The 15,389-nt window shown below is 39.2% G+C and overlaps 1 protein-coding gene and 1 long non-coding RNA gene across 2 annotated transcripts in view; one reads left to right on the forward strand and one right to left on the reverse strand.

The window, feature by feature from the left end:
- COL25A1 (collagen type XXV alpha 1 chain) overlaps positions 1 to 9,919 on the forward strand; it is a 335,707-nt gene extending 325,788 nt beyond the window's left edge. The window contains exons 35-37 of the mRNA XM_052774794.1: positions 939 to 1,016; positions 3,353 to 3,391; positions 4,734 to 9,919. Coding sequence (XP_052630754.1) covers positions 939 to 1,016; positions 3,353 to 3,391; positions 4,734 to 4,769 — 153 coding nt within the window. The 3' untranslated portion in view covers positions 4,770 to 9,919. The remainder of the gene's footprint in view (positions 1 to 938; positions 1,017 to 3,352; positions 3,392 to 4,733) is intronic.
- Positions 9,920 to 10,686: 767 nt separating this feature from the next.
- Positions 10,687 to 14,899, reverse strand: LOC128135730 (uncharacterized). The gene is made up of 2 exons (XR_008233222.1): positions 14,414 to 14,899; positions 10,687 to 11,311 (listed from the first exon to the last, which is right to left on the reverse strand). It is a non-coding gene; the product is annotated as an uncharacterized LOC128135730 (long non-coding RNA).
- Between the last annotated feature and the right edge of the window lie 490 nt (positions 14,900 to 15,389).

The raw sequence follows: 15,389 nt of genomic DNA on the forward strand, positions 1-15,389 counted from the left end.
GGACTAGTGACAAATCTTCTAGGGAAGCTGATAAATTCAGCTTAGTGTGCATGTGCACTTCAGTACTATCACTTAGAACAAATAGGAGACCTCTTATTTTGGACTGTGGATTGGGGGGATTTGCAGATTTGCCTCTCTCTCAATAAATTAATGATTTCAGGCTGTGTTGTAGGATTCAAAACTTTCATAATATTGATATGAAATACCAACACAAACTAATACCGACTGATTGCAGTTCTTGCTTGTGATCATATAATTTATTTTTCCACATAATGCACCATCCAAACCAGAACACAGTGGTAAGTGTCCTTTCAGCTCTCCATTGGCTTAAAAAGAAAAACCCAAACTTTTAAACCAATCTTTCTTTAATTTTTTTTCCAAAAGAATGAAACTTGTTTTATCCAAACCATTGTATCCACAGGGGGAAAAGGGAAAGAAAGGCAAAAAGGGGCCTAAAGGGGAGAAAGGAGAACAGGGTGCTCCTGGATTAGATGCACCTTGCCCATTGGTACGTCTCACTTGTGTATTGGACAATCGATCGTCCTGCTGTAGACTGATGGAATAAGAAATGAGGGGAGAGGAACAAGTACCAGCTACTCTGTCACCTGTTACGCTTTATTAATGCAGCCTTATCTCAAGTTCTGGCAAATTCTGGAGCAGACTTTGTCAACCTCCTAATTTGGTTTAAAGCACCAGACTTAGGACCTTCAGGCTAAATTTGTGGGGTTTGTTGGTGTTTGTTTTAATTAATTTCTGCCAAACATGTTGGAAAGGAACCAAATTTGGGATGTGCAGAGTCAGTGCCCCACAGGTTAAAATCACACCACAGCTGTCAGCTTGCTCCTCTTTCCTCTCTGTTGTTATTTTTTCGCTCCAGCTAAGTCAATACTGAAGGCATTTCCTTGACAGTAACATTGCAAGTTAATCTTTACAAACAGGGATTCCGTGGAATTAAGGGGGAAAAAGGGGAGCCAGGCCAGCCTGGCCTGGATGGGCTGGATGCCCCTTGCCAATTGGTACAGTATTTCTCTTTCCTACCAACCCTGCATGCGGTTCCTTTGTTTGTAGTCAGCCATTCTCAATGTAAAGTAATGTTTTTCTGAGCTGACTTTACATTATTCACATAACACATGCATGTGCATGAATGAACCAGCTGCTTCACTGATCATAACCGCAATGGGAGAACACACATTTTTGTTGACACCTCAAACCTAACTCTCAGCAGTTTGTTCCCACATCACATGGCAATTTATAAGTTTGTGTCCTTCCTACATTTTCCCTGAGAATCATCGGTTTGTTATTTTCCTCACAAAATACCCATTGCCTTACTCACCCTGAACGCAAGTCTTTCTAGAAATCCAGCACTATGTCCACTTCTAATCAAGTCTGATGACTTTTGCCTGCACTGGCTCAGTTCTTCACCCTAGCCTGTCCCAGAGCTACTCTGCACCCTGGACTTCCTTTCAAATCCCATGCAGTCTTAGGTGCATGTTTTCAGGATTTGGCCAAAATGAGAGTCATGTGCAGAATGATGTAAATATTATTTCTAAAAATCAAGTCATAGGTTTCCAGTAAGCCAAGCTGGAGCCTAATCTCCCAGACCTTACACAAGTAATATTTTTGGTGTCTGGCCTGTTCATCAAATAGTATTCAAACAGATCTGGAAATGAAAAGCTTACCTGAGGTTTGTAAGAAGATAACAGTCTGCAGCCCAAACCCTCACTGTCTTTGTTATTTAACGTCTTCAATTTAATGGTCTTACCCTTGGAACTTACCTTCCTGGAATACACACAACACTCCCCACCCTATGTTAGCATGAATTCAAGTTCCCACCTATACTAAAATGCTACTTGTTGACCCTCTCCCTTGTACCAATCTGGCAACAGTTATTTTTATTTAACGGCAAAGTAAGTTTAAATTCTTTTCCATTTACAAAAAGAAAAAAAAAAAGAACAGTACATACACATTTCCTCTTAAAGATACAAGGAAGATTTTCTTTTTAATTGTTCGCAGAAAAATTTGATCTGCATGTTCTGATATTGTTTGGTGGTTAAGCACGGTTCTCTAAGATGAATGTTAAGTAGATTTTACTTCAACTATAGCGCTTCTAATTTGAAGTCAATGGATTTTAATCTTAAATACATAGTCCATTAAGATTATTCCATAGTCCATTTTGTTTGCTTCCAATTAATGGTAACCATATCTCATATTTTGTTGGGGATAATCAAGCATGCTTTTGTAATTTAAAAATGTTTCTCTGTCTCTGTATTATCATTTATATCTGGAGATTCACTAACAAACAATGGATGAAAAATATTCTGTTTATAGATAATTACTAGAATAAGCTGCTAAGCAAACAGCACTGTTTCTTGCTTTAGGCAGCAAGCCATTCCCATCAGATTACATGCAAGCACATTCAAAAATTCTCATTAACCACTATCTTCACATGTAAATTCACATAATAAGTGTTGTTATTCTATATTCTAACAAATGTCAAGGCCTGATCTTTTTTTCCTGCTCATTTTAGTCTAGTTACATGATACGTGCTCCTAATTCTGAGCATGTAACTCTCGGGATAAGCCCTGTATAGCCATGTAAGTTGGAATTAGTTCCATGAAAACCAGTATGACTGTGGTCAAAAGTTGGCTCTGATCTTAGTGGATGCATGGAGATATGTGAAAGTAGGGTGATGACGGAAAAGAAATGAAGTGACTTTCACTAACACAAGAAGAAATTAGATGGCCATATTGTCTAAGCGATAAAATAATCAGTGCTGCTGTACTGCCCTGTTCCTACCACTGATGTTTTCTTCCACTGTGTCACTTGAGGTATGTTCAGTCCTTAAGATTTTGCTGCTTCATTCAAAAGCTAAGAATAAAAGTGAACAGAAAAGATCCTATTCAAATTTGAGTCTTGCTACCTTATCATTGGGTTAACTTTGTACTAGGGGCCAATACCCTCCAGATAAAAGTGATAATATTTTTTTGCTCATTGAACTTGTACATTCAGCTACAGATTGTTGTGAATAACAGATTATATTTAAAATATATGCAGCCTGAGCTCTGACAGCAATAAGAAACTGATGAAGATGTTCTAATGATTTAGGAAAACCAAATCTTTATGGCAGAGAGGTGCACATATGTATTTACAGTGTAAACCTTCTCTCCTTTGGCTTTTCCTTCACCTTGAGAACAAGAGAGGAAATAAGTTAGGAACTGGTAGCTACTTATTAGATAAAAAGTCAGAGCTGCTTCAGCTGTTCTAACAGATATTGATGGAATATCTATCTTATCAAACTTAACAATGTTCTTTTTTTTTTTTTTTTTTTTCTTCCCCCCTCCTCTCGAAACAGGGTCCCGATGGATTACCAATGCCTGGCTGTTGGCAAAAGGTAGGATGGGCAGAGCTTTTTCTTTTCAGGGGCAGTACGTCCTTGGCACACAGAAAAGCCTGTCACAGTCATACTGAACAGTATCAGGATATACTTCAGAGCCTCTTAGACAGATGTATGCAGCAATGCAAAATAGACCTCTGCATGGCAGTAGTGGGTGTGATGAGGTTCTAATACATGTAGAAGTAATAACTCATTGAGGCAGTATTGTAGGAACAGTTGGCATTAGACTTCTGGAAAGTCCAAGACTTTTCTCTTTCATATGAAGACTCACACATCCTTTGGTTTCTGCACATGATCACTGCTTCCCATTCTTTATAAAAGCTCATGGATATGGCATTTCTATCAAATATTTATATTGATCTATTATGATATTATTTTTCTGGGATACCTAGAAGAACAGTGCATCCTGCCTTCCTCTTTGCCTTACCTTTCTATTCCTCAATACATTCTCCTGGTTGTTATGTTGTATGCTAATGTTAACTAGCAACATTACTTTAGTAAAGATTTAACCTACACAGTGCTAGATTTTAAAACATAGCATTCAAAATAATGTAGGTGGAGGGATACTGGCATATAATACATTAGAAAACATAAAGCATAAGTGAAATCCTGGGTGCATTTATCTCTGAAGAATAGCTGGTGCTGAGTAACTATCCGCATTTGCAACTCTGCCATATCTATGTATTTGGAATAGAAATCTGAAATACTGATTTACTAATTTGATTAATCTGTATCTCTTTTTGTCTCTGCAGTGATGAATCTAACCTTACAAGCATGAAGTTGTGTATATAGTGCTCCACTTTTTGTATTTATAGCTGAAAACTGAAAATTCAATTTTACAAGTCTGAGATATGTTTACATGTAGCTGCTTCTACTTGTTTGCAATAGTCCATTTGTACATCTTTTTTTCACTTACACCTGCAGTTAGATGATATATAACTGCAGGGTAAACCTGCAAAGATTCTCTCTCTAATGAGAGAGAGATCTCAATACAACGATCAATAATAGAAATCTGATTATTTCTGTAAATTCTTATATTTTGGCTTGTGGACCTGCATGGACAATGAGTGCCATGAACTAGTTTACAAGAAATTGTGACCAAATAAGAGCAAAATGCTATCAAATGTACTGTACCAGTTGCTGTTGGAGTTTACTGACTTGGCTTCCATGTCTATCTTAAACACTTCACAGATTCATGCCACCATATCTGCTTGTACGGACTAAAAGCATGAGTTTGTGTGCCAAACCTGCTTGTTGTGTGATCATGTCACGTGCTAAATGGCTGCTCGTGGTGACCTTTGATTCCAGCTTCTGAATCATTTCCTTTTGTCATCTCAAGGGAGTCACACCATGGCTTATTGCTAAAAAGAGATAAACCAGAGGAGGATAGAAAGAGGCCTTGAATTTTTGGGGAATAGAGTTCCAGCTGCAGGTGGATGGCTTCCAGTCTTGCGGGTCACCTGGCCCCTTTGATCAAAGAGGGTCCCGCCTGTTAATCAGCATCGGTTTGCCTTGCACTGCTCACGGTCGTGAAGACATTCACGATAGGCCCTGTCGAGTCCTTAATCAAGGAGGAAAGAAGTTTGAAGAAGAAACCAGACTTCTCTGTGGGTTGTTTGAAGAGGTTACAGAGGTGCTGCAGGGATCATTTGATGGCAGACACCGCCTGAGACCAGAAGCTTCTCAACCTTACTCAAGGATGGACAGAGTATGTGCTCTGCGTATTGTATTTTGGGACTGCTGGAGGAAAAAGCATTCTTGAGGCGGGGATAAATCGGAACATGCTCTGGAGGAGGAGGATAATGGAACTGACCAGAGACATATGTACCATGGTGTGGTTTTCAGGTGATTCAGTTTAAATTACACAAAACTAGCTGAACTTCGCTGCAGAATTTTGGAAGTTATGGTTAATTTTGTTTCCTTTTCCCATAACTGTTGCCATAAAGGATGCATTTCAATAATCTATTCAACATTTGTGATGATGGCATTGAAGAAAATGCTTCAAGCCATGTGTTCATCTTGTTTCAGTATTAACAGTTTTTATTTCAGAGTCTTTGAAGCCTTTAAGTCTAAAAAAGAGTTTATTTTTGTGTTTCACAGACTGATTTATTCATCTTGTTCTTTTTCTGCTGTTACAGTGACCTTAGTGGACATTATTACTCAAAAAACATTGGAGAGAAACAAGTCTGTGTGATTACCACTGCATACTTGTCATCGCACTACACTGTTAAAGGTGTCGATATTTCTCCATTTCTGTTCAGATTACTAGCTTTCTAGAGAAAGATTGGCAAAGTTTTGCTTCTCCACTTTTTTTATTGCTATAAATACTTAATTTGTGCACATTTGTAGTTTTTGCCACAAGGTATTTTTTCCAGTTTTGAGTCTTCATATGGTGCACTGTAGTTAGTTTGAGAGATTAGTTTATGAGAAATGGTGCCATATTTGGCAGATGGAAATTCTTTTTATATCACTTCCGTTCCTAGTGTATAGCAGGAGGATCACAAACTTTTTTAGTTACTTTTCTGAGAGTTGTCTTTCATATGTAGACCAAAACTAACGTTGAGGAAGGCAGCCTGTCTCCATCCATGTGCGGGCACCTTGCCCTTCTTGGAATGCACATTCTTCCTTGCTCCATCATTTCTAAATTGCGTGAAGATGGGGACCTGCTGTGGTTGCACTTTTCATATTGCTTCACAATCTCAGATCAATGGAAATGCCACTATAATGCAATCTTTCACTTTGCTAAATCTTTGTTGTCATTTTGGTATATCAGAGACAAAACCAGCTTTGCACTGGGGAAAATCTTCCACAGATTTTTTTAAACTAAAAATTAATTTAGTGGCATCTATCTAGTAGTACCTTACAAATAAAAACAAAATTCCAACGCTATATAGATACATATACTGAATATACATATTCTTACTGCTCAGTTCCATCTTTTCAATAGTAAGAAATAAACAAGTGTTCAGAGATAGGAGGAAAAAAGTTTTTCTGTGCTTAAATTTTCAGAGATGCAAGTATTAACCTGTTTGAATAATCATGATTACAGTAGTAAAAGCCTTCACATGGAATAGACTGAATATAAAGTGTTAATAATCAGAGTGCTACAGCAGTAATGTGAATGAGGGACTTCCCAGAAAGGGGACAAGAGCAGCACCATGTAAGCCCTCCGACTTGCCAGTTTTAGTCTGCTTGTTTAAGAAGCACTATCTCAAAAAACAACAGGCTGAGGAGCAAGCTGCCCACCTAACAGAAGAGTCTTTTATGCCTATGTCCTGACTTGGTACGTTTGGCTAGGTATATTATAGATGTGAAGACTGGAAGTTGAGTGTTTTTACAAAATATAAAATACTGGCAATTACACAGTAAGACGAAATATTTTTTAAATCTCCCTCAGAGTATTCAAAGGCAAAATCAAGTAGGATGTTTACTATCTGGCTAGATGTTTTAGCAATTCCATATTGAGAGTGTCCACAAACAACTCATTTAAGAAATAGCAACAAGTTAAAGAGCTATTAAATGCATGCTGTCATTAGCACTTTCATATTTTTTAGATTTGTATATCTGTATTTTTAAACTGTCCTCACAGCATCCATTTCTGTCCTCATATGCATCAATAAAGCTAGCAGAACCTTGGTTCATGATTTCTTCATTCGGGAAATAATTATAGACACTACTGTTAAGCGTTAGTCAAAACTCAATTCTCCTTTAACTCCCTGACACTGAGACCCTGCTGAAGAAACACTTAAGGACCTTTATTCACTTTCTTTTCTGTCTTGTAAAGTAATTTCTTTATTTAACTCCCACCAGGTAGGAATACTTTTTTTTTCCCAAATAATCTTACTTAACTTTTTTAAGCTTCTCTGTTGTTCAATATCATGAAAGGTTCATTCCCTTTCAATGACCATGGGTGAACAGCAGATAAACAATTTAATTTGACAGGCTAAACTACATTTATAGATTTGACTTTAATATTTGCATCTCAAAGATTGACTTGAAATGAAAACTAACAGTATCTAGAAAAGTTGCATGTTCAGTACAAGAAAAAAAGAATTGTGTTTAATATTTCATCAAGAAAAGCACCCTGTGAAGACTTGCAACATGTTTATTTTGTTTAAAAAGCAACTATTTTTGGTGCTAGTATATCTTTTTTCTTTTGATGGCAAAGCTACAGTTTGATCCACCTGTGTGTTGTTGTATCTTTTAGTAGCATTCCTCCAAATAGATATGATTTGTTTTGTTTAGTTTGTGACAGGAACAGTAGTTCCTCTACCAGTCTTTTCAGTTGTAGAAATGTGTAGTGGTATTAGTCTACACAGTTTCTACATCCCTGACTTTTTCAGGTATGATTAATTCTTGTTTCTTTGAGAGTTTTTAGTATTTGTTTCATACCAAGTTTTGTAATCATCTGTTACTCCAGTGTATTATAACCACACTGTGCCGAAGTCCTGCTACAGAAGCAGCAAGTCTTTTAAGCACTGTATGGAATATGTCTGACATACATGGTCCTTGTCTTCATATTCATAGATTAGCTATGGAGAATCTTTCTTTCAGGATGCTTTGGACACCTTTTTATTTTTTCCTGAGGTAAAGCATGAAATGTTAATTCATGGAACAATGATACAATGTATTTTTTTGATTTATATTTTTATTTATTGCTGATTTTGATGTCACGTTCTGATAGTGTAGCAAGGCAGAATGACACTCTTCATCCAGCTGCTTATATATTCTTCTAGTCTACCATGTAAGTAGTATGAATGAGTTTCAGAATGATCAAATCCATATACGTCCACATGTGTAAAGTACAGTTTAAAAAGGGATAATTCTTAAGATTCATGTACAGTGTGGAAAGTTAGCATTGGCTCCACTGAGCGTTACGCTCGTGGAAGAGTGCACATCGGCATCAGTTACTCAGTTAGGCCAGCAGAAGAGACGATGCAACCCTAAATGAGATGAGCAGACCTTTGGTCCTTGTGGGAAGGTGGTGCTGCATAAGGCCACGTCAGGAGATGTTGGTTCGGATCCTGGATCCCGTTGGGATTTAGAAAGAGCCGTCCCACTGACTGCCACAGAACCAGGATTGTAAACCTGGGCTCAGCCATGCAAGGCTCTTCAATTGGCTGTGCCTCCCTTTCCCCAGCAATGAAATGGAGAGAGTGATGCATCCTTCCCTTGCAAAGCGCTTTAAGACATGCAGAAGGACGGACCCAGGTATTGTGCTTAGTAACAAGGGGATTATTACCAACTTCAACAGTGGGGTTTTGCCTGAATCAGGACCACTTCGGTGAGTAAGAACTGCAGGGATACTCCCAGTCTATTGAATGTGATGAAGATGTTCAAGGCATGCAGAAGTTGACCTTTCCTTTCAAGTTTCCTAATCCCTGCTGCTTGACCATCTTAAATTACGTTTTTAAATCTCTGTATTTTACCTAATGAGAGACCTAAATTTTCACACTAAAGAGTCGCACAAAACACAAGTATCTGCAAAGATACTGGTCAAAAGAAAGTAGGTTTTAGTCATTGCAAAAAATGATTCAATTTCAGTGACCAGAATTAAAAGTAACACCTGATTTTTTTTTTTTTTCCTTTCTGCAACTTGCTTTTATGGATCTGAATGTTGCTGTAATGTACAAATGAAGGTTTTCTTGCACCCTCTGTTATTGAAATATTTTACATGGTGGTTGGCTTCATTAAATGCTGTTAGAAACAAGTGCCTGCCACCATCATTTTTGACAGAATTTGAAAAAGATACTCCACAAAACAAGTGGAGCTTGTATTTAAAAAAAGGATTTGGAGTGTTGTTTTTGTTTCATTTTGTTTTTAAATGCATCCAATTATCAATGCTGCTTGGAAATTGAATTTTCTTTGGAAAACAGGGGGCCTTAACTTAACCTGGGACCGTTAGTGTTTTACTTGTTTCTATTTAAAAAAGAAATTGTATGAATTTCCCAGATACCATTGGTACTTGCACACTTCTCTGAAGTATTATGAAGAGTTGGGTTGGTGGAAGAATGTTTTACATATTGTTAACATATATGTGGATATTCTTATATTATTGTACATGTTTGGGAAAATATCACACAACTTTAAAAATGTTACTAAGATGTATGTATCTGACTTTTTCCTTTGGAAAATATTATATATTTTTATTTGTATTTTTTACTTTTTTAAGTTCATCTATATGTGCCGTTATTTTTGTATTCCAAATGGTCTCATAAACGCAGTAGAAGAGATAAAAATACAAAGAAAAGTAATTTGGCAAGGATTACAATGCTTGGGGGGAAAAACACATGGGTCAGTATCATATTATCAATAGTAGAAGTATTTTGAGTGTCTTAGCACTGTAAATATGTCATGAGACCTCTTTTGATGAGTAGCGTAAAGACTTGCAAGGTTTTAATCACCCATTTTAATTTGTTATTAATTACCACTTTCTTGTGGCCTCTGGTCCTGACTTAATTGAACCCTATCAAACAGCATGCTTTTGTTTTTATTATTAAAATTTCTCCTTGTTTTTCAGTTGAATACTGTTTTGTTTTCTTTCGGTTTTGTACTTCGGGTTTTGTTTCTTGCTTGTGAGAAGTTGATCTTCAGAATTATTTTTACACTATTTATGATTTATTTTCATAATGTAAAAAGTGTGTAATTATTAAAATATTAATCCAACCATTGGTGCTGATTTTGCATAGTTATAAAGTTCTTAATGTTGGTGCAAAAAATTATTCTAGTCTGTCTGGATTGGAAAAAGTGTGTGCTGCATTGTGCCAATCTGTAGTTTGAAATCTAGTGCAGGTCCTATCGGTCAGTATTCACATTCACACAAAAATCAAGGCCTTTGCAACATGTTCCATTTTCCTACAGCATGCAATAAAAAACCCCACCTCACTCTTCCTATTCTTAATGTGTCTTTTCCCTTCAAAGCCAAGTCCATTCAGTCATCTTTTCTAAACAGGCAGCACAGGCTATGGGCATCCACAAAAGTAAGGAAGGAAGAAACTTTGCTGCAAAAATTAGAGCCTTTCCTCGCTCTGGAAAAGCTGCAAGGATCTGTGTATTAACCAGAAGTTGAAACTATTGCTTAGGCAAGTCACCAGGCATCCTAGGATCCAAAGAAATAAAGCTGAAAATCACCGATCTCCCCTTTCTATAATACTGAAGGTGAAAAATAAACCTGAACTGCTGAGAAATAAAGATGTACACAGGCAGTGTCATGAGTAACAGCGCAAGCTAGAAAATGTGAAGGTCTGTATTACCACAAATCCAGTTTGTTCAGAAAAGATGGAGCATAATAATTATTCTGAAATGGTATATTTTCAAGCACCCTGGTCTAAGACAACACATTTTTGCAGGAGTCTCCTTGAACAAAGGACTTTTTTTGAAAAATAAAACATTGGGCATCAGCTGTAATCTCTTCATAGCATTATTTAAAGGTTTGGGGGTTTTAAATCCCCAAAGATTTCAGACAAACAAAACGCTCCCCATTGTTTCCCCTTCCTTCACCTCAAAAATGTAGTCACTCTAGGCTAAAAGAGAGAATGAGCACCGTGGGAGTTTGACCTCTACTTTTAACTCTTGGTAATCTCCACAAATGTCCGTTAATCTTATCTAGCTCTGTTTTAGACTCTTGGGGGGACTAAAAATAGCTTTGCTCCCTTTCCCAGATGAGGTACTTAGAGCTTAACGTGCTCAGTGTCCCTGAGGAAGTGCCTGGCGATGCCAAGAGCAGACGCTGCTCTGCCGTGCTGCATGTGCGGCCCCGAGGGCTGCGAGCGCTGCTGCCACACCAGCCCGGCAGTCCTGACCCGGGCCAAGTCCTCGCTTTTGCCGCGGTCGCTCTCGACCTTTTCTTCCTTCCAGCTTTCTCCTTTCTCCTTTCGTAGAGGAGGGAAGGCGGGTCTAGGTGCCGGTGCAACTGTCCTGCCAAGAAACAAACACAAAGTATGTTCTGGACAGTTGCTGCTTTTTTCCCTCTCAGTGACATAGCTACTCTGATGTTGGCCAAGTCACCATAAGCACTATGCCGGCAGTCCACGTATTTTTGGTAGTGTCATTACCAGTACGGTAACAACCAATGCACTCTGGCTGCTGCTAGAGCTAGCTGTCTGTGGGTGGGAATTCCCATTCAGTCCTTTTACTGCCTCCCTGTTACTTTTCAGTATGGCGCTCCCTCTGAACTCAAACTTCAGCTGACCGGTACCCTACAGCCTTCACATCCTACCATACTCATGGGACGCAACTTTCCTCTGGCATTCCTTCCTATCCAGATACCACCTCCAAAATTTTGTGACGTGCCAAAGCACACGCAGGGCTGCAATGTGAAATGCCTGCTCTTCTCCCTCTCATTTTAATTTTTTTTAAATGGAGCTCTTAATTAAATACTTAAAGGCCATTATTCACATCCAACTCTGCTTTGTGGACCTACTAAACCTGCTAATCCCTACCCATTTGTAATAAGGACACTGCAGAAGTCAACAAAATGCAACAGAAGTGGCTTTTTATATCCTCATCTCACACAGCTTCACCTAACCTAGGGGTTCAATTATAATAACCACACACAAAGAAATGTTTAAAAACAAAAAGAACAAAACAAAACAAGGACCTGACAAAGCATTCATTTTTCAGCAAGTAGTAACAACTGCACTCAAATAAATATTAAAAGCAAACAAACAAGGGAATGCCAAAACATTTAAGTCATGTTCCTGCAAGCAGTCTTTCTGTCTTCCCAGGGTTACTAATTTGTCTTGTGTTGGCTTCTGCTAATTTCCAGACAGAGTACTCGTAGGGCATTGGCCTCTCCCTTCTCCAGGCTGCAGTAGAAAAATACAGTGGTTTTGGATTCTTGCTCAAAACTCGGAGCTTGGATGCTCCATATATATGTATGTATATATATGTCTATCTGAACATATATATAAATATATGTGTACATATATATGCATGCATACAAATATATATATACACATAACCTGAAGTGTTCAGGAAAACACTGTACATAAACCTCGTCAGAGAGAGATCACAGTCTGCTAGTATAGTTGTACTCAAGCTGCTTTAGTTTGTCTCAGATCAAAGGTGGACGCAGCTCCTGTCACATCAACCAAGATGCAGGTTTTTCATGTGCTTACGCTAAGACAGAATGTTCAATAACTAATAAATATCCTGATTGTTTTTGTATGTGCAGGTTACGGCTTGACTAATTTTTCCAAGTGCCCACACCCAACCTGAGCAGTCATGAGCTCTCACTGGCATCACCTTTGTCTGGCTGCTCCCTCCTGGAGCTACCAAGTACCCGGCAAGTTTTTGCAAGCTTTTAGGAGCTCTCTTCTCTTTGGCATATTGAGATTGTTGTGAGGTAATTGATTCTGGCTCAGATAAAACTGATAAAACCAAATATGGCCAAAAAAAAAAAAAAATCTAAAGTATCAACTCTCATTATTATATGAATTAGCTTGTGTCAGAAAGATGCGTATAGAACAAATTCGCCATTTAAAAATCTGGAACTGCAACCACCACTGGCACATTCAGCACTGAAATGATTCTCAACAAAAATTATCCAGGACCCAGCAAGCATGCAAATGGCTCTGGAAAGCAATGCTGCCATGAAGCTCTGTAAGTAACACAATCTTGCTCTTTTCTGCCTTACCCTTGGCCTATTTATACCTAATGAACACACCCTGTGCTCCACTGACTCAGGGGCCTGCTGGACCGATCACCGCATCAACTCGCAGGCAAGTCCATTCCCCTTTCAGAGTAAGTGCCAAGCAGCTGGCTGTCCCTGAGAAGGTGCAGATGGGTATGGTTTGTCTGTCTTTTTGCCTTTCTGTACTGAAACATCAGCCCAGATCATTTTCCACTGGCCATCTGTAATGGGTTTGCTTCTCAGGGTGCACTAGCAGTACATTGTTTTTCAGAAGTACTGTAACTCCTTAAACAGTTAAATGGGGAGATGAAGCCACCTTACTTGGATACTTTGAATAGCTCTAAAAAATATTTACCCCTTTTCATCATTCATACAGGAAACCAGGCTGCTGGTTGCTGATACCCTGCCAGGACAAAGTCCTTAAGCAAGTGTGGAAAAAACCCATCAATTAGAATGTTCAGGAAGCAAACAGAGCAGGATGGAGAAAACAGTATGTTTTTTTAAAAACAAAACAAAAGTATTTAAAAAAAAAAAGAAACTATTTTATACCATGGAGAAATAGCTGCTACTATTTACTCCACAGCATTATGAGGGCAAGTGGAAGGAGTGGGAGAGGTCTAAAAAAGCCAAGTGACAAGGTGCTGGAAAGCCCTGTGTTTCGTGCAGGGTATCTCTCTGCTAATCAGGGAGGAGAGACCTCCTCTGCTCTACACATGAGACTTGGCAGGCTTGTTCCTGCTGATAATATCAAAAGAGCGTGCAAGAACTATGAGCCAAGAGGGAGGGATAATTTCTTCATTGTTAAGCCTCTTTCCATGGCTGTGAAGGAACAGAGAAGCAACCCCCTCGCCTTCTAACAAGCTACTTCACCTAACACTCTGAGCTTTCCTGATGAAGTTTAATATTGCTTAAAGCAATTACTAACCTAGCTGTGAACAAACTTTCTTTTGCTGAACCTGGAACAAAAAGCCCCGATACAAGCAGGGCTGGTTGCCGACGCATGCTTGTAAAGGAGTAGAAGCACAGTAGCTTGCATATCCCTTAAATCTGTTTGTGGTCCAGGGTTTCTGTGCGAGCAAGACTGGGCAGGTCAGCATAAACAGCTGAGATTTTTCACTGTTCTAGGTCTAGTATATAACGTGTACAACTTGAACTACATCTACCCTATGCTAAATATCATTCCCCAGCTTTCAGAGACGCAGGCAAAATGGAAAAGCATTGCAGACAGCATTCCTGACAGGCTCTATCCTAGGCTCGACTTGGATGTTAGCAGATCTAAATGCCTGCTCTCTTCTTGAGACCCATCAATGAATCTCATCGCTGCCTGTCCAATACTGCCCCAGCTGACAGCTTTGACAACTCCCTCAGATCTTTTAAGCCCATACCTTCTTCTGCCTGGACAAGTCACTGAAGACAGGCAGCTGCTGTCTCTGCTGGGATATAGAGGTGTAGCTGCTGGTGCCTCCTACCACTTCTGCTACATGGCTGTTTTGTTGGTTGGTGAGGCAAGGTTTCCAATGGAGCACAAATGCAGGAATGTGAAAGATGCGGAGCTTCAAAATTAAAACTGTCTGAAGAAGCTCAAGAAAACGCCCGTAGGAAAAGAAACGCTTGACTAGAGAAGCAGAAAGGTAGCTTACTGGCAGAGATATAAAAAAATGTAAAAATCAGGAGGTGTGTTTCTTCCATCTGCAAAACTTGGGATGACTTGCTGGATACTGATCTAGAAAAGACAAGTATCATCAGCACAGGAAATTGTGTGGCTTTACATATGCTCTCTGAAAACTCTTCCAAACATAGCGCTGCAGGTGGCACAGACGAGCTACAGATGGGGTGGCAGGGAAGTAGGCGCAGCTTTGCTGCTGCCTGCCCACGCAGCTCGGAGGAGAGGGTGAATCTGTGGCAGGGAGAAGGTAAAGCTGAGGTGCTCCACCAGCAGCTTCGCTGTTTTGAAATGTGATGCCTCTTGATGTGAATTCTGCCTTTCTTCCCCAGGAAATCGTCCCCTCTTTTTCTTATGGGCTTTGACTTCCAGTGAGATGGTTATCAAGGGTAACCACGAAGAAATGCCACATTCGAGCAAATCACTTCTATGCTGGCGCTGTGGTTAGAAAGAGATCATAGGACCAGTTATACTTAGGTCTTGGCCGGACTGAAAAGGGCGTACCAAAGCATCAGAGCACCAGGGCTAGAGCCCTTTTCTACTTACATGCATAAAACCATAGCTCTTTCTTACTAATTCACCCCGCTTTACAAGAAATACAGACACTGGCTTTGATGGACATATACAAGTATGTATCTCAGCCTACACTTCTGAACAGGTTCTGGAAGTTACGCAGCTGTGAAGGTCCTTGACTTACG

Source organism: Harpia harpyja, chromosome 2 (assembly GCF_026419915.1).
Source record: "Harpia harpyja isolate bHarHar1 chromosome 2, bHarHar1 primary haplotype, whole genome shotgun sequence".
In the NCBI taxonomy this organism is placed as follows: Eukaryota; Metazoa; Chordata; class Aves; order Accipitriformes; family Accipitridae; genus Harpia; species Harpia harpyja.